Source organism: Podarcis tiliguerta (genome assembly GCF_965153285.1).
Source record: "Podarcis tiliguerta genome assembly, chromosome: 3".
Lineage (NCBI taxonomy): Eukaryota > Metazoa > Chordata > Lepidosauria > Squamata > Lacertidae > Podarcis > Podarcis tiliguerta.
In genome coordinates this window covers 5,562,546-5,589,920 of record NC_139536.1, presented here as the reverse complement: position 1 = coordinate 5,589,920, position 27,375 = coordinate 5,562,546, and the positions used below count along the sequence as shown (strand labels likewise).

At 48.2% G+C, this 27,375-nt stretch overlaps 2 protein-coding genes across 5 annotated transcripts in view; both read right to left on the bottom strand.

Moving 5' to 3' along the window:
• The window catches only part of MTMR9 (myotubularin related protein 9), a 41,164-nt gene extending 25,571 nt beyond the window's left edge, over positions 1 to 15,593 (bottom strand). Inside the window, exons 1-5 of one of the 4 annotated variants that reach the window (XM_083432663.1) lie at positions 15,520 to 15,593; positions 13,552 to 13,916; positions 4,785 to 4,893; positions 3,306 to 3,431; positions 1,901 to 2,074 (exon numbers count right to left, since the gene is read on the bottom strand). In XM_083432663.1, the coding sequence (XP_083288789.1) occupies positions 1,901 to 2,074; positions 3,306 to 3,431; positions 4,785 to 4,893; positions 13,552 to 13,736 (594 nt within the window). In that variant the 5' untranslated portion in view covers positions 13,737 to 13,916; positions 15,520 to 15,593. Of the gene's footprint in view, positions 1 to 1,900; positions 2,075 to 3,305; positions 3,432 to 4,784; positions 4,894 to 13,551; positions 13,917 to 14,014; positions 14,040 to 14,843; positions 15,416 to 15,519 lie in introns of those variants that run through there. The other 3 variants (XM_083432662.1, XM_083432661.1, XM_083432664.1) reach the window with 3 other exon arrangements.
• Positions 15,594 to 21,459: 5,866 nt separating this feature from the next.
• LOC310673972 (gallinacin-13-like) lies at positions 21,460 to 25,568 on the bottom strand. The gene is made up of 3 exons (XM_083432837.1): positions 25,430 to 25,568; positions 22,392 to 22,540; positions 21,460 to 21,551 (listed from the first exon to the last, which is right to left on the bottom strand). Exons 1-3 carry the CDS (start codon positions 25,485 to 25,487, stop codon positions 21,510 to 21,512), a joined length of 249 nt encoding a protein of 82 aa, XP_083288963.1. The 5' UTR covers positions 25,488 to 25,568; the 3' UTR covers positions 21,460 to 21,509.
• Between the last annotated feature and the right edge of the window lie 1,807 nt (positions 25,569 to 27,375).

Below are 27,375 nucleotides of genomic sequence, written 5' to 3'. Positions count from 1 at the left end.
CCCTGTCGGAAGATGCACAGAGTGGCCGGGGCAACCTAATCTGATTGGTGGGGTAAGATCAATCAATCAAAATATACATAAGAAGCTGCTTTGCAGAGGTCTGCCTCACTGGACAGGGAGAGTACAAATAATTAAACATGTACTGCTGTCTTTCTACTTGGGTTGGCTCTAGGTAACTGTACAAGCCACCTTCACAGAACTGTAGAGCTGGAAAGGGAACCCCAACGGTCTTCTAGTCCAACCCCTGCAATGCAGGTATCACAGCTAAACAATCACTAACTTATGGCCGTCCCCCTCTTTTAAAACCTCCAATGGACAGTCTGCCACCTTCTGAAATAGTCTGTTCCACCGTCGAACAGCTCTTACCGTCAGAAAGTTCTTCCTAAGGTTTAGTCGCAATTTCCTTTCTTGTAACTTGAACCCAATGGTTAGGTGTCTTCCCCTCCGGAGTGGCAGAAAACAAGCCTTCCATGGAGGCGCAGATTGCAGCTATAACAAAGGCGGAATTGTTTCAACTCCGCCAAGGTAAGCAATTGGCTCCTTACCTCTCTCGCCCTGACCTAGCCACTGTGATCCACACGACGGTCACCTCCAGATTTGATTATTGTAACTCACTCTATGTGGGGCTGCCCTTGAGAATGTCTCAGAAACTCCAGCGGGTGCAGAATGCTGCGGCGAGACTCCTTACAGGGTCCTCGCCACGGGATCCTATTCACCCAATGCTATACCAGCTGCACTGGCTCCCCGTGGAGTACAGGATCAGATTTAAGGTGCTGGTTTTAATCTTTAAAGCCCTATACAGCTTAGGACCCTTGTACCTACAGGACCGCCTCTCCTGGTATGTTCCATGGAGGACCTTACGGCCTTCAAACAAAAACATCTTGGAGGTCCCAGGCCACAGGGAGGTTAGGCTGGCCTCAGAGCCAGGGCTTTTTTGGCTGTGGCTCCGAACTGGTGGAACGCTCCGTCACAAGAGACTAGGGCCCTGCGGGACTTGACATTTTTCCTCAGGGCCTGCAAGACAGAGCTGTTCCACCAGGCCTTTGGCCAAGGCACAGTCTGACCCTCTCCTTTGGTAATCCTCACATAACTCTAGCCCAATGGTTGCCATTAATTTGATTTTGAATTGATTTTAGAATGAATTGATTTTAGAATGCTGTGTTACTTTTATTATTGTTAGCCGCTCTGAGCCTGGCTTCGGCTGGGGAGAGAGGGATATAAATAAATTATTATTATTATTATTATTATTATTATTATTATTATTATTATTATTATCTTCCATGGAATAGCCCTTCAGGTATCCGAAGATGACCATCCTATCACCTCTCAGTCTTCTCTTCTCCAAGCTGAAGATACCCAGCTCCCCCAACTGCTACCTTGCACAGGACATATCTCAGCGAGATATGGTGGAGATGGTGGAATGAATTTACTTGGCTTTAGTGGAAATAAGATAAGGATTTGAGATATTAGGATTTAAGGGTATAAGATATTAGGATTTAAGGGTATAAGATTTAAGGTTTTTATCTTTTCTCTGTCTATTAGATTGGAGTTTGGATAACTTTCTAGATTAAGCAGTGAAAGATGGAAAGAACTTGCTGACTTAATTAATAATTGGAATACAAAAAGGGAGGTGGGAGGAGGTCGAGGAAATAAGTTATCGAAAGATGGAACTTGAAAAATAGAAGTGTTTTCTTTTTAAATGTTTTTGTTTTTTGTTTCCTTTTTTGTTGGTGGGGTGGAGGGGTGGTGTTTTTATGTATTTTAATTTTTTTATTTTTTTATTTTTCTTCTTCTTCTTACTCTACTGTATTTTATCTTTTTCAATTTTTTTCTGTATTTGTGAAAACTGGAATAAATATATATATATATATATTTTAAAAGGACATAGCGACCAACTCACCATCCCATTTTTCTTGTGGTAATAGCTGAGGACCGGGAAGCGCCCACCGTGGCGGAAGGTGGAAACTTTCCAGAGGGATTCGTCGTCAATCGATTTGGGGACAGTGACGATGGGCGGGTAAGAGGGGCAGACGGAGAAATCTTTGTTGATGTAGCTCAACCGCCATTCGTTTGTCTGGAGGGGAGAAAAATCATGGTTAACTAAGGGTGAAGGTAATGTAATGGGATTTCCAGAGGGTGGGGGGATCAGAAATGATAGTAAACTACTGTGGCTTTAAGCCATCAGATTTCAGGAGCAGACAAAAGTCCCCAAGGATGCTCAGCCGGCTAAGAGCAGCCTCTTTGCAACCCGGTTTTCCTGACTCATTTTTCCTCCTAATCGTGCCACATACCCACCCACTTGGCTGCCTCTTCAAGAGACATCTTGTCGATTGGCCTTCCCCGCCTCTCAGCACTGCTACATAATTTAGCACCCTACAAGGCAGCCACTTTACGGAGCTTTAAACAAAGCTGGTGTGTAAAATCAGACACACACGGACAGGGAGGAGACTGGCAGATTCTGCAATCCCACAAGTGCAGAGGTCAATGCCAAACACAAGCTGTATTTACTTAATCCAGGGCTGGGGAAGCTTTTCCAGCCTGAGGGCGTGAGAAGTCTTACAAGGCTGCAACAAGAAACACTGTGCCAGAAGGGGAGAAGGGGTGGGGTTTTCACTCTGCACCTCATGAGCTGAATGGTCTTCCCCAGGGTTGGTTGGAAGTGATTTCCCCTCCAAATGGTACTGCTCATTCCGTGGAGAACCATGTCCCCTCCCCATCCCCACTACATGTTCCCATTTTATGCAAGTTCGCTCTCCCTAAGCCAGGGGTCTGCAACCTTTAAGACAAAAAGAGCCACTTGGACCCGTTTCCGAAGAAAAAGAAAACCTGAGAGCCGCAAAACTCGTCATTATAAAAATAACTTTTTTGTCACTTTTTAATTATTTTTTTGTTTGACCCCTCAGAATTACTCCTCCTCATAGAAATAAACGTTAAATTAACAAGTTACCTTTTTGTGTGTGTGTGTTCTTCACTCCCCTTCATAACAGTGACCAGCGTACATGCCCCCTTTCAATGCAGTGACCAGCGTACATGCCCCTTACAGTAGCGGGTGGGCGGGCGGGAAGGTGACGTCGGGACGGTGCGTGACTAACGCACGCACCGCCCCCATGCGACGTCACAGCCAGTACAGCGCCCGCCACAGTGGGGAGTGTCGGGGCGCACAATGCGCCTCCTCCCCTCCGTAGTATCTGCCCCGGAGCCGCGGCAAAGGTGTAAAAGAGCCACATGCGGCTCCGGAGCCGCAGGTTGCAGACCCCTGCCCTAAGCGCAGCAGGTGAGGCATCGCTCCATGAACAGGGACTTACAACTGAACTGAGAAGCTCAAATTCCCGTTCCGGCAAGAAGGAGTGCCAGCCATCTTCGATGACTTCAAACATGGGCCGGTAAAAGAAAGGATACATCAGGGTGATGGAGTCCAAGGTGGACAGTGCCTGCGGGACGGAAAACACAGACATGCAGAGACATAATTTCATCGAACAATCCTGAAGATTCAGTGGGTCTCGGCCCCTTAGACGCATTTTGCTTCCGCAGCCTCTGTTTATTATTTACTTAAAGCATCTGTACAGCGCTCTTCGGCCAAAAAGGCTCCCAGACGCATACAATGGTGTAAAACGAGACAGGTGGGTGTCGGCTTGCAAGCAGAGGAAAAGCACGGCACACAAGGGGAAAGGGCCAAGGAGGGAAGAGGAAAACCAGAATCAAAACCCAGGCACCAATTTCTAAACAGTTGTTATTATAATGACCGGGTGCAGGAACCTGCACAACGGAGCTGGGCTTTTGGCAAAGGGGTAAGTTCAGCTTCCCATTTCTCCCACTGAGGCAATCTGCTGGAATGGCTGCGGGGATGGGAGGCCTGATGGAACTGGCTGCATGCAGGCTATCCCAGTGCATGGTACACAGGGTACAGGAAGGAACAGGTCTGCCCTTTGCCACTTTTTTTTTTTTGCTTTGTTACTAGAAGTGCCTACCATATCCTAGTTCTGGACACTACGCCGCCTTACAATATTCAGCATTCAGAATGTCACAGAGAAATGTAATAGCTGGGAGTGGTGCAGCTATCACAAGTAGGAGGTCCACAGAGATTATTCAGAGCAGCCCAGTCTGAATAATGGGGATTAAGGGAGATGTGTTATCTCCTGAACACTTATGAAGCCCTCCTCCTCCTCTTTCCGCTGGTCCGCACTTAAGTTTCTTTGCCCAGCCAGACTGACTTTTCCTCTTGCCTTCCTGATGGTTCGCTGTTTTATCAACATTCCACTGATGACAGCTTTCCCCTTGGAGCAGTCTTTCTCAACCTGTGGGTCCCCAGATGTTGTTGAACTACAACTCCCATCACCCCTAGCTAGCAAGGCCAGAGCTCAGGGATGATGGGAGTTGGACTGGGGACCCACAGGTTGAGAACCGCTGCCTTAGAGGAATGTTTGCAAACATTCCATGACATCACAGCAGCTCAGCCAATGACTAAGGCTGCTGGTGAGAGTAGGTTTCAGCCCATCAGAGCTACCCTTCGAGATGGGGGACTATATCTGTGAATATGGAATGAGATGATCCCTGTGTTCTAATAAGCAAACAGAACATCTCCCAACTCCTCAGATATATGCTATTTTTATACACACATCCTTGCATTTTTATTTTCTTGATTCTCAAAGGTTGAATGATCATTAAAAAAAAAAAAATCCCACTGCTCTTGTGGAACTGAGCACCACCCTAGCTTCCAATGAGGACCCCTGAAAAACCGGGTCAGGTTTTTGCCATTTTCTCTCAACTTCTAGGGATCCGCTTACCTCAATGGAGCCAGCTATGTTCAAAGACTCCTCCATGCCGGGGATGTCAAGCTGGATAATCCGCAGGTCTTTGCATTTGATGATGATGGTGCCGATGGTGCCAACAAAGCTGCAGCAACACAAAAGGCAGGTGCGTTTAAGAGGAGGATGCAAGGATGCTCTGCAGGGATGCTCTGCAAGCCTGCAAAGGCAGCCGCTTACAGCAAACCCGCTGCATTCAACAGCAAGCAGCGCAACCAACAAGAGCTTATAACCCATCACAATGTAGCTGCTAACACACCCTTCATTTAAGGCGCAGAAGTAGCTGGTTTGAAAAATGGTAGGAACAGAACTGCAAGTGATCTTAGCAAGGGGTGGGATGTGATTCGTAAAGGAGAATTGTCAAGTGGGAAGGGGGGTGCTCAGCTTTTCCCACACCTGCTGGTTTGCTCCTGCAAGTATTCCACCCACCACTGTCCAAAACATTAAACATTCTGTAACCTGCTTAGAGGTTTTTACAATTAAGTGGTATGCAAATAAATAAATATGAAGCTTCATCCTTCGCCTCTGCAGAGCCTGCCCACGTGTCTCTTTGGTTCCTTTAAACTTGACATGAGCCAACAGTGTGACGCGGCAGCTAAAAAAGCCAATGCAATGCTGGGCTGCATCAATAGGAGTATAGCACCTAGATCAAGGGAAGTAATAGTGCCACTGTATTCTGCTCTGGTCAGACCTCACCTGGAGTACTGTGTCCAGTTTTGGGCACCACAGTTCAAGAAGGACACTGACAAACTGGAACGTGTCCAGAGGAGGGCAACCAAAATGGTCAAAGGCCTGGAAACGATGCCTTATGAGGAACGGCTAAGGGAGCTGGGCATGTTTAGCCTGGAGAAGAGGAGGTTAAGGGGGGATATGATAGCCATGTTCAAATATATAAAAGGATGTCACATAGAGGAGGGAGAAAGGTTGTTTTCTGCTGCTCCAGAGAAGCGGACACGGAGCAATGGATCCAAACTACAAGAAAGAAGATTCCACCTAAACATTAGGAAGAACTTCCTGACAGTAAGAGCTGTTTGACAGTGGAATTTGCTGCCAAGGAGTGTGGTGGAGTCTCCTTCTTTGGAGGTCTTTAAGCAGAGGCTTGACAACCATATGTCAGGAGTGCTCTGATGGTGTTTCCTGCTTGGCAGGGGGTTGGACTCGATGACCCTTGTGGTCTCTTCCAACTCTATGATTCTATGATTCTATGATTCCTTCACTTACCTAAGACATAGATTTCCCTCCCAAACCATGAGGGCTAGGAGCTTGGTATTATAATTTGACGGTGGTGCAGAAAGGAGAGAGACTGCAATGACACAGAACTCTGGAGGGGATGCACAGAAGAGCCCTTGCTCATACGGAAAACTGGAATGAGGGGGACTCCGATCCCGTCAGTTTGAAGCATTAGTAGCAGAGAAAGTGAAGTGGGCTTAAAAAGAGGAAAGCGGATCACAGTTGTGATCAGGTTAAGCTCACTCAAGCAACCAGCAAGGATTAGGGAGAGTCAGACATGCAGGGCCAGACATAAAAGATCAGGGTTTCCATGGCGAGGGACTGCTAAGTCATTGGCGCAGACGCATCAAATTAGCAGGAGTGGATGAGGTCAGCCAGGGATTTGCGGGTTACATTATGCACTGTCAGGTCTAAACAATCCTTTGGACTAATGCAAGGATTCTTAAAACTTTGGACCCTATACAGCATGTAGCACACATGCTTCCTCAATAGGAAACAGTTTCCCCACCCAGGAGGACGCTGCTCAGTGTCATCTGCCTTATATGAAGAAGGTCCTGGGTATATCCACGTAAAGCCTTCCTGAGACCCTGGAGAGCTGCTGCCAGCCAGTGTGGACAATATTGAGCTAAATGGGCCAAAGGTTCAATTCAGTAAAAGGCAGCTTTCTCCCTTCCTGCAAACAGCTGAGCCTCTCTCTGTTGCTTCAGGCATCTTATCAGGGAGGAAACTTGATAGCAAGGGAGTGTTGTGTTTACACTGGCAGTTTTTTGTTTCTTTCCTGCTGAACATGTGTTAGTACTACAAAACCCAAGTTTTACTGACCTTCTAGCCAAGCTTGGATAACAGGAAGGGTGTTTGTCGTCTACCTCTTTCCAGTTATTTACCCAGAGGCAACTAAGACAGGTACACAAAGTGACATCTGAACATTTTGGGGGGAGGGGAGCAGAATTGGAAGGGACCACGAGGGTCATCTAGTCCAACCCCCAGTAAGGCAGGAATCTTTTTTTCCAACGTGGGGCTCAAACCTACAACCCTGAGTCTTGTGGTCTAATTGAATCTTTTTGCCCAACGTGGGGCTCAAACCTACAACCCTGAGATTAAGAGTCCTACAACCCTCAAACCTACAATCCTGAGATTAACCAGGGACCTGGTTATCCAGCTGGGAACGCCTATTGGAACAAATATGTCTTCAGTGGTTTCCAGAAGGTTCAGACAGCGAGCGCCTGTCGTATCTCAGCAGGAATGCTCTTCCACAGGGGCCCATGGGAGGTGTATTCCAGTTACCTTGTGACTTTTACAGCATGCATTTTGATTTACTGAAAACTGCTGTCTTTGGGGAGGTGTGAGACGGAAACGCAATGAGCAGCATATACGGAATGTTCATTTTAAAACCTTTTCTAGGGAAATACGTACAGTTCAAACCCAGGACACATCCGCACAACACGCTGCTCCCCTCCCAGGACTACAATTGCCACAGTGGGAATCCCTCTTCCCAGGGAACGCTGGGAATGTAATTCTGTGAGGGGGATAAAGGGGTCCCTGAACAACTCTTGGCAACCTGAACAAACTACAGCTCCCAGAGTTCTTTGGGGGAAGCTGTGACTGTTTATAAAGTGGAATTGCAGCATTTTAAATGTACAATGTGGATGCAGCCTCTGTATAAGGGACACAGGAAGCTGCCTTATACAGAGTCAGGCCATTGGTCAGTGTGGTCTACTCTGACCAGCAGCAGCTCTCCAGGGTCTCAGATGGAGCCCAAAGTGGAGATGCTGGGGATTAAACCAGCATAAGCAAACTTGTCCCTCCAGATGTTTTGGGACTACAACTCCCATCATCCCTAGCTAACAGGACCAGTAGGTCAGGGATGATAGGAGTTCTAGTCCCAAAACATCTGGAGGGCCAAGTTTGCCTATGCCTTGATTAAACCTTCTGAATGGGGTAACTGTGCCCCTGAAGGAGTCATTTTGGACTCACAGCTGTCCATGGAGGCACAGGTCAAATCTGTGTCCAGGGCAGCTGTTTACCAGCTCCATCTGGTACGCAGGCTGAGACCCTATCTGCTTGTGGACTGCCTCGCCAGAGTGGTGCATGCTCTGGTTATCTCCCACTTGGACTACTGCAATGCACTCTAGGTGGGGCTACCTTTGAAGGTGACCTGGAAAGTACAACTAATCCAGAATGTGGCAGCTACACTGGTGACTGGGAGTGGCCGCAGAGACCACATACCTGAAAGACCTACATTGGCTCCCAGTACGTTTCCGAGCACAATTCAAAGTGTTGGTGCTGACCTTTAAAGCCCTAAATGGCCTTGGTCCAGTATATCTGAAGGAGCGTCTCCACCCCCATCGTTCTACCCGGACACTGAGGTCCAGCACCGAGGGCCTTCTGGCGGTTCCCTCACTGCGAGAAGCCAAGTTACAGGGAACCAGGCAGAGGGCCTTCTCGGTAGTGGCGCCTTCCCTGTGGAACGCCCTCCCTCCAGATGTCAAAGAGAACAACAACTACCAGACTTTTAGAAGACATCTGAAGGCAGCCCTGTTTAGGGAAGCTTTTAATGTTTGATGTATTATAGTATTTTAATATTTTTTTGGAAGCCGCCCAGAGTGGCTGGGGAAGCCCAGCCAGATGGGCGGGGTGTAAATAATAAATGATGATGATGATGATGATGATGATGAATGCAGAGCAGATGCACTACTCCCTGAGCTACTGCCCCTCTCTGCCTTCAGCCAGGCCACACAACTCCACAGAAGTGACAAGCCAGCCACTATGGGACATTAACGCCCTTCCAAGTAATCCTGTGAACTGCCAAACGGCCCTGGTAATATTTTTAAATAGATCAACCAGCCACTGCTGCCCTTACAAGGAGAAGCTCTGCTGTGCCAGTTCCCCATTTACTCGCATTCAAGGAAATTGCAAAAGAGCCTGGCAGGAGGGCAAGCAGGTTAATTGTCCCATTTCAACCCTGTTCCAAACTGCTTGCTGCTCTTTAGTTCGGAAGAAAGGAACGCGTGCCAGAGAGTAGGATGCGAGAACAAAAATGAAGGCTCCGCAGATTGCAGTTCGTCTTTCTCTACCAGGCTACCGGGAGAAAAGCAACACTGAACCCTTGCAAGCAAATTGCCTCTTGCTCGCTCGGGATTTTGAAAATGGCAGGGGAGAAGTCATGGAGACAAAGGCAGAGGAGGGGCCCAAACCGTATAAACTTCAATGCCTTTCCCAAAGTACGGTCCCACCCACCCGCATCTAGCTTACAGTCTCATTCTGAGTAGCAGTGGGCTCAGGACAAACAAAAGGAAGGTATTTCTTCTGCAAAATTACCTTACGGCAGGGGTTGCTAATGTGGTGCCCGTGGGTGCAATGAAACCCCTTGCAGGCTTCTCCTGATGCCCACAAAGCCTCTGACCTCCCCCCGGCACTGCCACTTGCCGCCCTGCTTGGCCATGAGATGGTGAGGGGTGGTCACCCCTGCCTCCTCTGGAAAGTCCCTACAGGTGAACTAGGAAGTTGGAAGATTGACGCTCTTCCCCACTTCCTCTTATGCGCTTCTCAAGGCTCAGATTAATTCTACTTGATCCGACTTTTATCCAGACCCCTTGGAAAGTGAAGTGTGTCCACACGCACGTTCTGTCTGTCTCTCATTTGGGGGTGGGAATTAATCTGAGGCAGGGGAAGAATTAAGACTTTTAGAAGACATCTGAAGGCAGCCCTGTTTAGGGAAGCTTTTAATGTTTGATGTATTACAGTATTTTAATATTTTTTTTGGAAGCCGTCCAGAGTGGCTGGGGAAGCCCAGCCAGATGGGTGGGGTATAAATAAATTATTATTATTATTATTAAGCTACAAGAAGTATGGTGCCTAAGGCACCCACTTAAAAATCCAAAGGCGCTCACTTAAAAATCCCAATGTGCCCACGAGCCTTACGGAAACGGTGTTTGAAAGAAAGATCAAGCACATTCATGGAGGTCAATTAGGTCTCCTTGTGCCTACAAGTTAAGGGAGCTAAGCAGAGCCTACATGCTCAGGGGCAGTATACCACGAAATGACAGTTGCTGGGGAGTGGGGCAATGCAAACAGACAGGCCAACTGCCTTCAAGCCCTACTTGTGGGCTCCCTGTGGGCATTTGGCCAGCTGCTCCAGGAAGCAAGTTGCTGAACTAGATGCACCTTGTAGTCTGACCCAGCAGTTGAGATATGATGATTAATCCCCAGAATCCTGCCTTTCTGGGTGCAAATATAAAAACTGACAGCCATAAAGCAAAATTCAGTTGAGTATGAGCAGACCTTCCCCTTGTTTAAAGGCAGAGGCTGAGTCTTTCCCAGAATCGTGAACTGTAGCAGAGGTGGGGAACCTGTGTCCTTCCAGACAACAATGCAGGACTACAATTCCCATCATCCCTCAACATCGGCCGTGCTGGCTGGGGCAGATGGGAGTTGGGAGTCCAACGACATCTGAAGGGTGGCAGCTTCCCCACTCCTAACCAGCGGGAAAAGTCAAAAGGATAAAACCGATCCTTAGCTAATCTGACTAGGGCAAAAGTTCTTCCTGACCACAACTGAAAAAAAAAAAATCCAGTCCTGAGGCATATGCGTTGGCAGGGCAGGGCATCCGCCCACTCAGTTAAGGGAAATATTACAAGTATGCCAAGTCATGCCATCAATCATTCTCGCAGAAGGGCTGCAGCTCAGTGGTAGTGCATCTGTTTGGCACACAGAATGTGCCAGCCTCAATCCCTGGCATCTCGATAGGGCTGAAAGGCTGCCCTTTCAAAATCCAGGAGAGCCACTGCCAGTCAACGTACACAATACTGAGCAAGATGGACAAGTGGTCCGACTCTGTACTAGACAGCTTTCTATGTTCCTTAGGCCAGGATAGCTCAGTTGGTTAGAGCATGGTTCTGATAATGCCAAGGTCACAGGTTTGATCCCCATACAGGACATATTCCTGTATTGCTAGGAGTTAGATGAGATGAGTTTTCCCAGTAGTGATGTATGGAAGTGAGAGCTGGACCATAAAGAAGGCTGATCGCCGAAGAATTGATGCTTTTGAATTATGGTGCTGGAGGAGACTCTTGAGAGTCCCATGGACTGCAAGAAGATCAAACCTATCTATTCTGAAGGAAATCAGCCCTGAGTGCTCACTGGAAGGACAGATCCTGAAGCTGAGGCTCCAATACTATGGCCACCTCATGAGAAGAGAAGACATCCTGGAAAAGACCCTGATGTTGGGAAAGATGGAAGGCACAAGGAGAAGGGGATGACAGAGGATGAGATGGTTGGATAGTGTTCGCGAAGCTACCAGCATGAGTTTGACCAAACTGCAGGAGGCAGTGGAAGACAGAAGTGCCTGGCGTGCTCTGGTCCATGGGGTCACGAAGAGTCAGACACAACTAAATGACTAAACAACAACAACAAAGATGAGCTGATCCTCTATAATTCTATGATTCCATCCTTGGTTAAGACCCAGCACAAAACCAGGCATGTTTACACCCACGTTCATTTTCATGGGATAGCAGGACACTGGCGTGTAACCACTGTCGCTGTCCAATAAGATCTGTACATTCCTTATGTCTAAATGTCAGCTCCGTAATACTTAGGTGGTCAGCCCCGGCAACCCCTCCTCTCTCAGTAAAATGGAGAATAATTAAACAGGGTTGTTTGGAATAATATTGAGCACACAGGTACATTTCTTCAGTGTTCTGTAAAAAAATATTATGCCAGCAAACAGCGTTGAAGGCAACAGAAAAAGAAAATATACATAATAGAAAAAAAACCAAGGCAGGCTGGAACACATTAACAAAACTTTACAATGGCCATAAAAAACAGCTTATGAGACTGAAGACCTGTCTGAATAATCAAGCCAGCAGAAGGTAATTATAGAGAAGATTGGCTAGTGAGATGATGGGCTCACCTTCACTAGAGGTCCCTAGCAGTGACTGGACAGCCTTCTGCCAAGCCCTAGACTTCCTGCATACTACTACTACTACTACTACTAAATTTTACTTATACCCCACCCTCCCCGGCCAGAGCCGGACTCAGGGTGGCTAACACCAATAAAATCACAGTAAAAACATAATAGGAGGAAAGGGGGGGGGCAATTTAAAATACAGGTTAAAATGCAATTTAAAATGCAGCCTCATTTTAAAGTAGCCGATAAATCAAGACCATAAGGGGAGGGAAACATAAGGGTCAGACCGAGTCCAAACCAAAGGCCAGGAAGAATAGCTCTGTCTTGCAGGCCCTGCGGAAAGATGTCAAGTCCCGCAGGGCCCTAGTCTCTTGTGACAGAGCATTCCACCATGTTGGGGCCAGTGCTGAAAAGGCCCTGGCCCTAGTTGAAACCAATCTAACTACCTTGCGACCTCCAAAATGTTGTCGTTTGTGGACCTTAAGGTCCTACGTGGGGCATAACAGGAGAGGCAGTCCCGTAGGAACATGGGTCCTAGGCCGCATAGGGCTTTAAAGGTCAAAACCAGCACCTTAAACCTGATCCTGTACTCCATCGGGAGCCAGTGCAGTTGGTAAAGCACTGGATAGAGGAGTATTGCCTGCAGGTACCCTAAAAAACTGATTCTATGAGAAGGAGTTGGCCAGCTGCAGGTTGGCTGCTGTGAGAACAGGATGCTGAACTAAATGGCCTTTGGCCTGATCCAGTGGGGCTCTTATGTTCTTAAGATCCAGAACTTGAGAGGAACCACTGAGAAGGCCCTTTTTTGTCGACTTCCAGCCAAACAGGCTACAGATGATGTCAGGACAGAAGGACAGCATCTCCCAAAGATCTCAAAACTCAGGCAGTATGGAATGGGAGAACAGTCTTTCAGGTCACTTGGGGGCAGTTTATGTAGGGCTTTGTAGGACAAACTCATAAGGACATAAGAAGAACTTGCTGCGGGATCAGGCCAATGGCCCCTCTAGTCCAGCATCCTGTTCTCGCAGTGGCCAACCAGATGCCTTTGGGAAGTACACAATAATGACCTGAGTGTATATGTGCTTTCCTTGCCCACCATGCTGTCTCCAAATGCTTTTTTCTTACACATTCAAATGTTGGTAAAGTAAAGGTAAAGGTACCCCTGCCCATACGGGCCAGTCTTGACAGACTCTAGGGTTGTGCGCCCATCTCACTCAAGAGGCCGGGGGCCAGCGCTGTCCGGAGGCACTTCCGGGTCACGTGGCCAGCGTGACATCGCTGCTCTGGCGAGCCAGAGCCGCACACGGAAACGCCGTTTACCTTCCCGCTAGTAAGCGGTCCCTATTTATCTACTTGCACCCGGGAGTGCTTTCGAACTGCTAGGTTGGCAGGCGCTGGGACCGAACAACGGGAGCGCACCCCGCCGCGGGGATTCGAACCGCCGACCTTTCGATCGGCAAGCCCTAGGTGCTGAGGCTTTTACCCACAGCGCCACCCGCGTCCCAAGTCTAATGTTGGTATTGAATGACAATTACATGTTTCTTTTGCAGTACATAGCTCATTTTCCTCCTCCGTTAACTGCCTGCAACGCAAAGATAAAAGCTCCCTCACCGTTTCTCAATGGAATCAATGTTGGAATGCAGAAGCCACAGTTCCTCAACATTGTCTTGCCGCCGTGAGGAGAAGATGAGGTGATGGCCTGTCAAGCACAGCGTCCCCTCCACTGCCGGGTAGAAGGGGCGGTGAAGGACCACGTTGTCGGCCCGTGGCGTCTTGATGAGCTCAGCAAACTCCATGTTTCCCTCGGCTTCAGCACAACGTTCCTGTAAGCAAACCGGTGCCAACTCGAATCTTCCAGCAAGATATAACCCAAAACTCTTGGTAGCTTCCACAGGAGGCCACAAACTTCAAGATCACGGCACTAGCTGAGAGTTAGCGGCCCAGCAGAGGTCATCGCTGCAGGATCCAATTTCTTACTGGTTGGGGGAAGACATGAGAAATCATGAACCATTTCTAGCTTAGAAAAGGATAGCAAATATTAAGGGTGTTTTGAGGAAGGGGCAGGATAACTTACAAGGTATGGGAGAAGTTTTAGGAAAGAGGAAAGCTCTCTGGGGAGTGGGTGGGGAAGATGTCACAAACCAAGGTGCTAATGAAAGGCAGGTATCTGGGGATGTCACAATCACAGCTCTCTCCAGGTGCAAATGGATGTAAAGCAGAAGTCTTAACACGTTATTAAGGGCCTTAAGGACTTTTGGAGAGAATTCAAAGGTCCTGCCCTCCCACCCCTAAGGACTAAAATCACAGCACCTGGTGTGGTCAGAACACCTCAAACCCACCCACTCAGACCCTCCCATCCACAAACCACCAGAAGTGGATCCATTTCCAGCTCCTAGGCATGGATAACAGGTGCAGAATAAACCCACGCTCCCCTAACACAGAAGCCAGGGAAGACCTTGTGCAGAACAGAGATCCCAATTCAGTGGGAGGGGGGGGGGTGTCCAATTACCTGAGAATGGTTCCCCCCTCCACACATATACCCCACACACCCAGGGGAGGGAGAGGCAGCTGAACTCCCCGCTCCTAACAACAGAAAAGGGTAACCGCCTCCCACCTACCCACCCACCACGACTTCAAGAGTTTAACACCCCACCCACTCCTGCCCAGTTCATGGAATCAGAAATGGGAGCAACTATTACTCTATCACTATTCATTCAAACTGCACACCGCCCGCAAAACAAGAACGCCAAAAGCGTAATGAAAACAAACCAATAACCGACCAACCCCCCCCTTCCTACAAATCACAGGGTTGTGGGGTGGGGAACCGCCCGCCCCCCCTAATCTCAGAAGAACTTGTTGAGGTGAGGTAAGGGGGAGAGAATTAAAGAAGAATCAATACCCACCTTTTGGAGAGGGGGAGGAGGTTGGGGGGCTGGGCCCCCAGCTGTCAGAGGGGGATCTTGGACTCCATAGTGGAGGAATATTTTGGGGTGGGGGGGGGGACTGGCAACAAAAGGCTGCTTTTTTAAAATAATAATAATAATAATAGTCTGGATGCCACACGCAATATATGCAATATTGTAGAGATAGAGGTATATATATATATATATATATATATATACACACACCCCGCCTTTCTCCCAGTCTAGAGGGGGGGACCCCTTTTCCTTTGCCCCCCCAAACAACCCTCCTTGCTTCCTCTGCCTCCCCTACAGAGGCTCCAGGAGACCGGAAGAGCTCCCCGCCGGTACCCGGATGTTGAGGCGGTTGGCCGTTATTTTGGGAGGGGGAGGGGGAGAGGAAATGAGGAGAGGAGAAATGAGGAGAGGAATCGTGATATTAATAATAATAATAGCGATAATAATAATGAAAATACACACGAAACAGCCGGGAGGCGGGGCCGGCGCTGCCCGGAGGCGGAGTGGCGGAGGGGGCGGGGCCGCCTCGCCCCCACGTGATGCTCCCCGGCCCGACCAATGAGGGGAGGCAACTGAGAAGCGCGGAAGTTGCCTCCGGGTCCTTCGCTTTTCTCCTTCCCCACCTCTCTTCAGTGTGTTTTTTCTCTCTTTTTGCCCTTACCGGAAATAGGCCGCGGGAGGGAAGGTGCCGGCTGGAAACTCCGCCCCGCAGCCAGGCGGTTCCGGTATCCAATCCTGCTCCGTCATAATCGGGCGAGGCAAGGCGGGGGTTTGCTTTTAATTGGCCGTTGTGCGTGTGAATGTGACTGTGAGTGAATGCGCGTGTATATTGGTGTGGGTGGGTGTAAGATATAAAATATATTATGTGTGTGTGTATATGTATATGTGTGTGTGTGTGTGTGTGTATATATGTGTATATATGTACTGTGTGTGTGTGTGTATATATATATATATATATATATGTAAAGGGACCCCTGACCATTAGGTTCAGTGTATATATATATGGGATGCGGGTGGCGCTGTGGGTTAAAGCCTCAGTGCCTAGGGCTTGCCGATCAAGAGGTCGGCGGTTCGAATCCCCACGGCGGGGTGCGCTCCCGCTCTTCGGTCCCAGCGTCTGCCAACCTAGCAGTTCGAAAGCACCCCTGGCTGCAAGTAGATAAATAGGGACCGCTTACTAGCGGGAAGGTAAACGGCGTTCCGTGTGCGGCTCTGGCTCACCAGAGCAGCGATGTCACGCTGGCTACGTGACCCGGAAGTGTCTTCGGACAACGCTGGCCCTTGGCCTCTTTGAGTGAGATGGGCGCACAACCCTAGAGTCTGTCAAGACTGGCCCGTACGGGCAGGGGGACCTTTACCTTTTATATATATATATATATATATATATATATACAGTCATAAAAGGTAAAGGGACCCCTGACCGTTAGGTCCAGTTGTGGCCGACTCTGGGGTTGTGGCGCTCATCTCGCTTTATTGGCCGAGGGAGCCGCGTACAGCTTCAGGGTCATGTGGCCAGCATGACTGAGCCACTTCTGGCGAACCAGAGCAGCTCACGGAAACGCCGCCAGAGCGGTACCTATTTATCTACTTGCACTTTGACGTGTTTTCGAACTGCTAGGTTGGCAGGAGCAGGGACCGAGCAACGGGAGCTCACCCCATCGTGGGGATTCGAACCGCCCACCTTCTGATCGGCAAGTCCTAGGCTCTGTGGTTTAACCCACAGCGCCACCCGCGTCCCTCATATACAGTCATACCTCGAGATAAATACGCTTCAGGTTGAACTCGTTCGGGTTGCGCTCCGCGGCGACCCAGAAGTAACGGAGCACGTTACTTCCGGGTTTCGCTGACAGTCAAAAAGACATTATGCGCATGCGCGGAAGCGGCGACACACGCAGACGCGCTGTCACGTCTTACGGTATGTTCAGGATGTGAACGGGGCTCCGGAACGCATCCTGTTCGCATCCTGAGGTACCACTGTACATGTATGTATGTGTGTGTGTATTGTATTTTCTTTTATTGGTCATTGAATATGTGTGTGTATTTTTTTTTAATTTAAAATATTTATTTATTTATTTATTTATTTATAATACCCCACCCATCTGGCTGTATTTCCCCAGCCTCCCTGGGCAGTTTACAGCACATATAAAAACATAATAAACTATAAAGCATCAAACATTAAAGACATCCTGATACGGGGCTGCCTTCAGACGTCTTCTAAAAGTTGTGTAGTTTTTTTATCTCCTTGACATCTGAAGGGAGGGAGTTCCACAGGGTGGGCACCACTATACTAATATGCATATATGTGTGAGTGTGTTGTTTTTATGTGTACATATGCATATATTGTGCCCGGGGGCTTGGCTCAGTCCTTTGTAGAATTTGAAGGGAGAGAAGTGCCTCTGAGTGTATGCAGAGTGTACCTTCCCATGTGTGTGAGATGAATGGGTAGGGTGCTCTCTGTCTTAAGGACTAGCCCCTTAAATGAGGTGCTTCAAAATTGGGAAAATGAATGCTGTTAAAGCAAATAACAAGGCTTTGTGGTTTTTTGTGGCTCTGGACACTAGAGGGAAGCAGTTTGCTGTTCCAGTGTTGGTCAAACAGAACACACAAGTCCATTCCCTTCCATTCAATATTGTATTAGTATCATAAGCTATCATCCTCAATAACTTGGGATAAAGGTTTCAGGTAGGTAGCCGTGTTGGTCTGACGCAGTAGAAATATAGGGTGGTACCTTGGGTTACATACGCTTCAGGTTACCTACGCTTCAGGTTACAGACTCCGCTAACCCAGAAATAATACCTCGGGTCAAGAACTTTGCTTCAGGATGAGAACAGAAATCGCACGGCGGAGGCGCGGTGGCAGCAACACTTAGCTAAAGTGGTACCTCAGGTTAAGAACAGTGTCAGGTTAAGAACAGACCTCCAGAATGAATTAAGTTCTTAACCCGAGGTACCACTGTACAATATAAAAAATAATTAAAATGTTCAAAAAAATAGACTGGAAAGAGAAGTTGCTGAATTACAACTTATTACCAAACTTAAAACCATGGAGAGACATTGGATTCTTATCTCATTATACATGATAAAGCTATTTTTGGCCATCGCATCCCTTGTTTTTCCCTGTAAGACCAACTGCAGTCGTTAACAGTCGTCAACAGGTTTACCACACCTATCAGCCAAAATCACCCATTCCCAACACCCTTCCAAGTAATACCCCTCCCCTGAGGAGATTTCACCCCTCCCATATCCAAGAATCTCCTGAGGAGTCTGCTGATTCTGCAGAGAGGAGGAGGTGTGTTCTGCTCTCTACTTATTCTGCTTCAGTACCACATCAAAGAGTCGGTCAGTGAGTGAGTCGGTCGGTCAGTCAGTCAGTCAGTGTGTCGGAGAGAGAGAGATTGTGTGTTTAGATAAGGTTGCTGCTAAGAGCAGCTGCAGGCACTCAGTGCGGTTGAGCATTCTTTATTCTTAGGGTCATTTAGCTCTGTATATAGTTGTATAATAGTTGTAGATAGAATAAAGAAGATATTCTACTGAGCTGCTCTCCGAGTTGTTTATATACTCTGCTAGACTCTGCTAGACTCTGCTGTACTCTGCTGTGCGACGACTGTCTACTTGTGGAAGTGAATCCGGTGCTCACAACTCTAAGCTGTGAGTCCACAGCACTTAGACCTGTTTCTGTGCAGAAGGTGGTCTCTGGAAGTGCTACCCAGTTCGCCTAGCCCAGTCGGGGCTGAAGTGGATGAGTCCAGTTAGTGGCACTGGCTCAAGGGCGATGCTGACATCCCCACCCTCTCACTATATATACAGGTCTGGTGACTTCTGTTTCAGTGTATCTGAAGTGTGCATGCACACGAAAGCTCATACCAAAAACAAACGTAGTTTGGTCTCCAAGGTGTTACTGGACAATTTTTTTTTATTTTGGGGGCATAAAGGAATATACTTCTCAAATTTGCCAATGGTGCCAAACTGGGAGGGGTAGCTAATACCTCAGAATATAGAATCAGGGTTCAAGAGGGCTTTAACAGATTGGAGACCTGGGCCAGAACTATAAAACTACAAAAAATCAGTCTCATTACGGACAAACGAAAGGTTCTGCACTTAGGCAGGAATAATCAGGCGCACAACTTCAGGATGTGTGCTTGCCAGTTGAAAAAGATATAAGGGTCTCAGTGAACCACAAGCTTAACACAAGTCAACAGCGTGATGCAACAGCAAAAGAAGCTGATGTGATTCTAGGCTGCATCAACATATAGTGTCCCGATCAAGGGAAGTCGTAGTCTTGCTGTATTCTGCCTTGGTCAGGCTGCACCCGGAATATTGGGTCCAGTTCTGGGCACCAAGATTTAAGAAGGATGTTGACAAGCTGGAAGATGTGCAGAGGAAGTCAACCAAGATGATCAAGAGTCTGGAAACCAAGCTGTATGAGGAACAGTTGAGGGACTTGGATATGTTTAGCCTGGAAAAGAGGAGACTGAGAGGTGATATGATGGCCAAGCCTGTTTTCCCCAGCCCTAGAGGAATCCTGGCAGTCATTTTTGCAGCTTGCAACTGTGATGGCCTGGGACTCGGACTCGGAGCCAGAGGAGTCTCAGTCCGCACCAGATCCTTGGCCTCAAGTGGCAGCTGAACCTAGTCTGGGGCCTGATTCTGAAGAGCCCCAGTCTGAACAGGTTTCCCTGCAACAAGCACCAGCAGGGCCGAGTCAGGGGCCTGAGCCTGCCATGGCTCCAGATGCGGGGATGACCTCGTTGCCTCCAGGTGGGCCATCACTTACAGCTGCTCCACTACCGGTTGGGTCAGGGGAGGCTGAGGCGGCCCCTGGGTCTAGTAACCTGCCGGCGCCTCCCGAGCTGCAGAGACTGAGGTCTGAGAGAAGGCGAGACCTGAGTACTCGCAGGAGGAGTGCTCGCCTTCGGGCGAAACAGGGAGGTGAGTCACCAGGAGATCAGGACCGGCCATTACCCTGACAGAGATAAAAGGCTGCTGGACCTTTTATCTCTGTCGTTGTGGGAGCAACGTTGCAGTTTGCCAGAACCTGCCTGTGATCCTGTACCTGTCCTTGCCTGGTTTCCTGCCTTGTGTCCTGCCTTGGCCCTGTCGGACTGACTCCTCACGGATCCCTTGGATTCAGGACTGGACCTGGACCGTGTTGCTTGGGTTACCCCCGGGCCCAGCACAACAATCCACCATTCAAGGAGCTCAGTGTGATACCCATGGGTCTCCCCCCCCCATTCCCCTCCCATTTATCCTCACAACAACCCTGTGAGGTAGGCTATGCTGAGTGATGGTAACCATCTCAAGGTCCCCCCATGAGTTTCATGGTCCCATGGGTCTTTGATGTGAGGCATCTGCAGACTTAGCTTCCAGAAGTCATTTTAATTACCTGCAATGCCTTGGAGCAGCCACTGTAGTATCACTCCAGGTTCATCAACAGAAGTATATTGTTCAGATCAAGGGAAGTAAGAGGTTTTGCTCTATTCCATCTTAGACCACACCTGGAATGCTGTGTCCATTTCTGGACACCACAATTTAAGATGTCGACAAGCTGGAATGTGTGCAGAGGAGAGCAACCAAGCAGATCAATAGTCTGGAAACTAAGCCTTATGAGGAGCGATTGAAGGAGCTGGGTATGTTTAGCCTGGAGAAGAGGATGTATGGATCAGATGGGATTACCATGAGGAATTATAAAATATACATCAAGCCATCGTGTCCACGATGAAGACATTGTGTTGACTGGGTTTGATATATTGACGATAATTTCTGATTAAATCCCATAAGATTCTACATTCATGTCCTTTCCATGCCCTTTTGCCTCTGCTGCCCATTTCTCTTGTCACGTACACAGCCCAGTTGCTTAGACAGGCCGGCGTCCTGGGTCATCAAAGATAGTGGGCAAGTTTATTTGATGTAGGATGTTAATCTTAGGGCCAGGAAACAGATCTCACATTCGGGGGATAATGGTCACTGTCCTCCTGGCCATCCTTCTTATCATATGTACTGCTTGTTTATTACCTTGGGGTTGCCAGATGCTCTTCTTTGTATTCTCAACTATTTACTACCCCTTTGTACTTCTCAACATATTTACCCCAAAATATATGCATGCTAATTAGTGTTGTAGTATAACTTTTTCCCCACGTGGGGTTTGATGAAATGCTCAGAGGAAATATGATTGGTTCTTACGAGCACTGTGTAAAAGATTTTTTTGCTAATAAAATGGCCTGGCGAGGGGTGTGGTGTACGCACTTTCTCCGAGAGCCTTGCTGGTCAAAGCCTCGTGTCTTGCTTTTAATCAGGGTCCAATCCTTCCTTTACTTTGCGAACGCAACAGAGGAGACTCAGAGGAGGTATGAGAGCTATCTTCAAACATCTCCTTACATATATACAATGGTACTTCGGGTTACAGACGCTTCAGGTTACATACACTTCAGGTTACAGACTCCGCTAACCCAGAAATAGTTAAGAACTTTGCTTCAGGATGAGAACAGAAATCGTGTCTGGAGGGACAGAAATCGTGTCTGGCGGTTGTTCTGTGGGGTTTCCCAGTCCTGTCATACAAACCCTCTGCGTGCAGAGCCAAGACACTAAGGCAAAGCCCGTCTTCGCTTCTTACCTTCCCGAATGAAGAACACACCAAAGGAAAGGAAGGCAATTGTCACGGCTGGGGTCCATCTGAGATCTCCTGGTGGCTGGGAAGCTAAGGGAGAACGTTTGCAGTCAGACCATGAAAGCATAACAATTCTCCTTTTGCAGCTCTGTAGTCATTTTCCACCTGTAGGGAGTAGGAAGGTGCTTTGTCTGCCCCCCCCTTGTAGTTGTCCTGAGCCCTGGGTGGAGTGGGGGGCTGATAGGGTTGCCATATTCCAAAAAGTGAAAACCTGGACACAAATGTTGTTGAGCTTTCTTTGCAAAATCTCAGAGGGCCTTTTTGGTGGTGGCACCCACCCTGTGGAATGTTCCCCCACCAGATGTCAAGGAAATAAACAGCTATCTGACTTTTAGAAGACACCTCAAGGCAGCCCTGTTTAGGGAAGTTTTTAATGTTTGATGTTTTAGCGTGTTTTTAATATTCTGTTGGGAAACCCAGCCAGATGTGTGGGGTATAAATAATAAAGTATTATTGTTATTATTATTAAAATAAAAAACCACCAAAACCCTACAGTTGCCATATGTCTGGATTTTCTGGGGCTTTTAAGCAATCTCAGCCCAGACACTGCTTCCAGGAGCACTCCTTCCAGGAGTCGCATAACTTCATACCCTCCAACATTTATCGAAAATAGGGACGTCCTAAGGAAAAGCGGGACATTCTGGGATCAAATCAGAAACCGGGATGGACTCTGTAAGTCTGGATCTGTCCCTGGAAAATAGGGACACTTGGAGGGGCTGTGACACTATCAGGGGGTCACCCCTAGGTCAACAGCTTTGGGCCTTAAATCACAGGATCTGGGATGCTCCTCACCTGGCAACCCTACAAAGAGACCCTGCAGTTCTGAATTTGCCACAACCCTGCTGGTGTCACTGCTACAGGCTCCCTTACCAGTTCCTCAGGTCGGCAACATCTCTCCTTCCCGTTGGCACAGGTCCCAAGGTCTAGTTCTGCGATGGCCCAGGTGGTCTCGTTGCATTTGCTCCTGCAGTAACCGTCCCGTAGGATGCAGGTCTGCGTATCTGTTTGCCTTCTGCGTCCTGGACCAGGAAAAACGGCTCTGGGCGTCAGCTTCGGGTCATAGCTGTCAACTTACAGATTTGAAAATAAGGGACCAGCAGCCTCAAAAATAAGGGATCAGCAGCCAAAATAAGGGATTTTGGCTTCGCTTATGCAGAAATCCACCACTGATGGAGCCATGCTGCTTTTGCTGTGACTGACCGTGTTATGCAAGGGGTTGGACTACATGATCCTAAGGGTCTAAAACTCCGACCAAAGAAGAGGGGCAGACAAAACTGATGAACGACGTCGAGATGGCAAAGCTTACGGGCAGAATTAGAAACCAGGAAGAGGACCTCTTTAATAAAGAATGGGGAAAGTTTATAATTTATTTGAAAAGCTATTGTAAAGAGTTACATACATTGGTAGGATTGACAGAAAACCCTTAGAAAAAAATTGAACTATGGATGGACAAATGATTGATAAAAATGGAGTTATGAAAGGGATGCAGAGGGGGAAATCACTACATTAAGATGCTGCACTGCTTGGAGGGTATGCTAAGTAGCACGTCAGGGCTGCTGCCATCATCCTGGCGTGAGGAGTTCCATTAGCCCTTCCCCACCCGAGAGAGAGGGAGACTCTCACCCACGCCGCCCGCAAGCCAGGCATGAGGCGGTTGCAGTGGTGCGACGGCCGCTGAAGTGCCGCCCTTCTGCGTCCCTCCCCATCCCCTCCTCTTCCTCCTCCCTCGGGCCGCCTCCTCAGCCGCAGCCACCGCTCTTCCACCTCCGGCTTCCCCTGGCAGCGTGGCGGAAGTCTCGCAAGAGAGGGGCTGCCTGCCCGCCCGCCACCACCTGTCTCCTCACGACGCGCCCCTGAGGGGGAAAAGGGAGAGACGAAGACGCGGCAGCTTGTGCGCGTGCTCTCTCTCGCTCTCTTGAGGCGGAGGACCCCGAGCCGCTGCTTCCCTCCCGAGCCGGACAAGCATGAAACCCGGGAAATTTAAGGAACATCATCAATAAGGGACAGCAGCGGGAAACGGCGCTGGGATAAGGGAGTTTCCCGCCAAATAAGGGACGGTTGACAGCTATGCTTCGGGTGTCCTGTTCATGTGTTTGCTAAGAGAAGAAGGGGAGCGGCCATTGCTACTGGGCACACCCCTAGCTTAGCCTAGCGTGCGCATGTGTGCCCTCTGATTCAGGACAGTTAAAAGAACTTCACACGGTGCCATTAAACTATGGAACTCACTCCCACAGGAGGCAGTGATGCTCACCAACTTGGATGGCTTTAAAAGAGAACCAGACAATTCATGGAGGAGGAAGAAGAGGTTATCAATGACTGGGTGCCTCTGTTCTGCCTCCACAACCGCAATGCTTCTGAACACCGGTTGCTGGAGACCAGTTGCAGAGAAGGGAGAGGGCTCTTATGCTTGGATCCTGTTTGCTAGTTTCCCACAAGCATCAGATTGGCCACTGTGAGAACAAGACGATGGACTAGAATATGTAAACCCTAAAGCACTGTTCAGTTGAATATTTATTCATTTAATTTCCTTTATGAATCGCTTCTCATAAAGCGTCCCAAACTGATTTCACAATCAAAACATATGTATATACAGATTGGCTTATCCACACCTCCCCTTGTTCTGTTGCTTCCGTCACCCTCCTGGAAAAACCCCCTGCTCTTTAGTGCTCAATTGGAGCTAACAGGAATTTGGGTCCCCCCCCCACCCAGATTGCCATTTGTTCTGATGTATCACTAAAGAGCAGGTTTCCCTTGGAAGGGTTTTACAATTTTTTATGTGCTGTAAGCCGCACAGAGTGGCCGGGGGAACCCAGCCAGATGGGTGGGGTATAAATAATAAAATCATCTTCATCATCATCATCACTCTCTGTGTGAAGAAGTCCCTCCTTTTGTCTGACCTGAATATTTGCACATTCAGTTTCTCTGGATATCTAGTAGTTTGAGAAAGAGAGGAAAACATCTCCTTTCCACTTAGAGTACATCCACACTTCTGCATGTCCCGTGGCTAGAAAACCCGGGTCTGAGAACTTTTCTGTGTGTCCTGCACTTTTCTAGGCACGCGTCCGAGTGGTTTTGCCACTCCTACACTGTTTTCCCCCTGGAAAAACTGCTCTTTAGTGCTAAATTGGAGCAATCCATGGACAACCAGATTGTCGTTCACTGCAGGTTTTCCCAGGGGAAAGAAGTGGGGGGAATGGAGTTGTGCATAAGCCCTTAGAAGACAAACCAAGGCTATAAGAGGAAACCCCCCCCCCCAACACATACACACACATTGTGATGGCCTGGGATTTAGACTCGGAGGCTGAACCTGAGGAATCCCAGCCTGCACAGGAGTCCCCGCCTCCAGAACCAGCTGAGCCAGGGCTGGGGCATGAGCCTGAAGGATCCTCACCTGTGCTGGATCCTCAGGTGCAGGTACCAGCTGAGTCTGCTCTCGCTCCTGAGGTGATGGAGAACCCATTGACTGCAGGTGCTCCACTCTCAGCCCTGTCAGGGGAAGCTGAGGTTGCCTCTGGGTCCAGTAACCCTCCAGCCTCTCCTGAGCTGCAGAGGCTCAGGGCAGAGAGGCGGAGGGAACTAAGTTCCCACAGGAGGAGTGCTCACCTCCAGGCCAGGAGAGAGGCGAGTGACCTGTGGACTGGGGCTGCCCTATGCCTTGGGGCAGATAAAAGCCAGCCAGCCCCAGTCCCAGGTTGTGGGAGCAACATTGTTGGTAGCCTGTTCCTGCCTGCACCCTGTCCTGCTCTTCTGCCTGAGTTCCTGACCTCACCCGATTCCCTGCCTTGGACCCAGCTTCAGCTTTGATGGACAGCCTCCATACTGCACCCTCGACCCCGGACTGGACTCAGACCTCGTCGCACAGTTAACCCTCGGGACCAGCACACACATACACAAAATTCTTTTCTTACCTGCCTGAGCAATGGAGAGAAAAAGGACGAGAGGGAAAAGAACTACAGAATGCCCCATGGGTGCGAGTTGATAGGATGTGAGAGGTCTGGAAGGACCCAAGAAGGAAAGTGAACGACAAAAGAGATGTGCCTAAGAAACTGCAGGGTGTGTGTGTGAAGGAACACAGAGTCTCCGGCCTCCCAACTCTTCCTCCTCCATGCTCGAGTGTCGCTCCACCCCAGTGCACCAGCTCAGAGAACGATGGGCGCCCTGATTGATGTTTAAGGCTCTTGTAGCATTGCTCAAATTCAGGGCAGCCAACCTCTGACTTTAAACATACTGGAGACAGTGATCAGAAGCGGGGCCAGGACAGAGCCTGGAGGGTGAGAGTGAAGCTACACCCTTGTGCAAATTAATTGGAACAAAGCTTGTTTTCTCCCCCCCCTTTTTTCTTTTTATAACTTTTTTATTCAAAATTAAAACAAAACATACTATCCAGAAACATACCATCCTTATTTCCCCCCATTTTTCCTCCCTCCCCCCACAGAACCCACCCACCCCCCGACTTCCCTCAGTTCCAGTCTTTGGTTTCTCTAAGAATGCTGTTTTCTGCATGTTACAAAGTTGTATAGGTCCTCAAACTATTTAGCTGATTATTATCAATAAAAAGTTTGTGAATGTTTATTCAAAACCTGCCAAGGAGTCCAGTTCGCTTTGTTGCGACTTCAAATACTTTGTAAAGGGTTCTCATTCCTCTTTAAAGTCACAGTTATCCTTGTCCCATAGCTTATATGTCAATATTGCCAGTTCTGCATAGTCCATCAATTTTTCTTGCCATGATTCTTTAGTTGGGGTTTCTTCAGTCTTCCATCCTTGTGCTCTCGCAGCCATTGTCGCATACATGAAGATGTTTTTCAGTTTTTTTGGCAAATCTTTCCCTACAATCCCTAATAAAAATGCTTCAGGTTTTTAAACAAATCTTAAATGGAACATTATCTTCAATTCATTGTATATCATTTCCCAAAATTTTTTAATTACCTTACAATCCCACCACATATGATAAAATGTCCCCTCCTTTTCCTTACACTTCCAACATATATTTGAACTAGTTTTGTACATTTTCCCTAACTGCACTGGTGTTGTGTACCATCTGTACATCATCTTCATGTAATTCTCATTCATTAGGGTGTTGGAAGCCTGCAGCCAACAGAAGGAACGATGCGCTCGCCACAATATATTGAGGTTCCACGAAAGAAAGTTATTCCAGAGCTGGAAAAGAGGTATCCTGGCAGGACTGGGATATTGCAGCAGGATCTAGCCCCCTAGAAAGTGGTGAAGAAATTCATGACAGAGCAGAAAATACAGGTACTTGATCGGCCAGGGAATTCCCCAGACATAAATCCCATTGAGAATTTGTGGGCTACAGTCATACCTCTTGTTATGTTCGGTTCAGGTTACGTTCTTTCAGAACACGTCCCGCGGCAACCCGGAAGTAGTGGAACAGGTTACTTCCGTGCTGTAGATTGTATGACGATGGAGAAGCTCCTTCAGGCGCTGATTCAAGTGTGGTGCAGGGATCCCAAAATCAACAGTGACTGTTCAAAACTAGTAGACTGCATGCCAAACCGTGTTCAAATGCTGCTTAAAAATAACGGAGGTCATATCCGTTACTAATTTTTAATTTAATTTTAATTTATTATTTATACCCCGCCCATCTGGCTTGGCTTCCCCAGCCACTCTGGGCGGCTTCCAAAAAAATATTAAAATACTGTAGTACATCAAACATTAAAAGCTTCCCTAAACAGATGTACATATGTACTAATGTACTAATGTACATATATGTGTTTCAATTAATTTGCACAAGGGTGTACCTGCTATTGGGAAAGACTTTGGAAGAACGGTTGAAAGTTTATGGCTTGTACCTCATTTAAATGTTGGAAATGTAGAAGAAGAAGAAGAAGAAGAA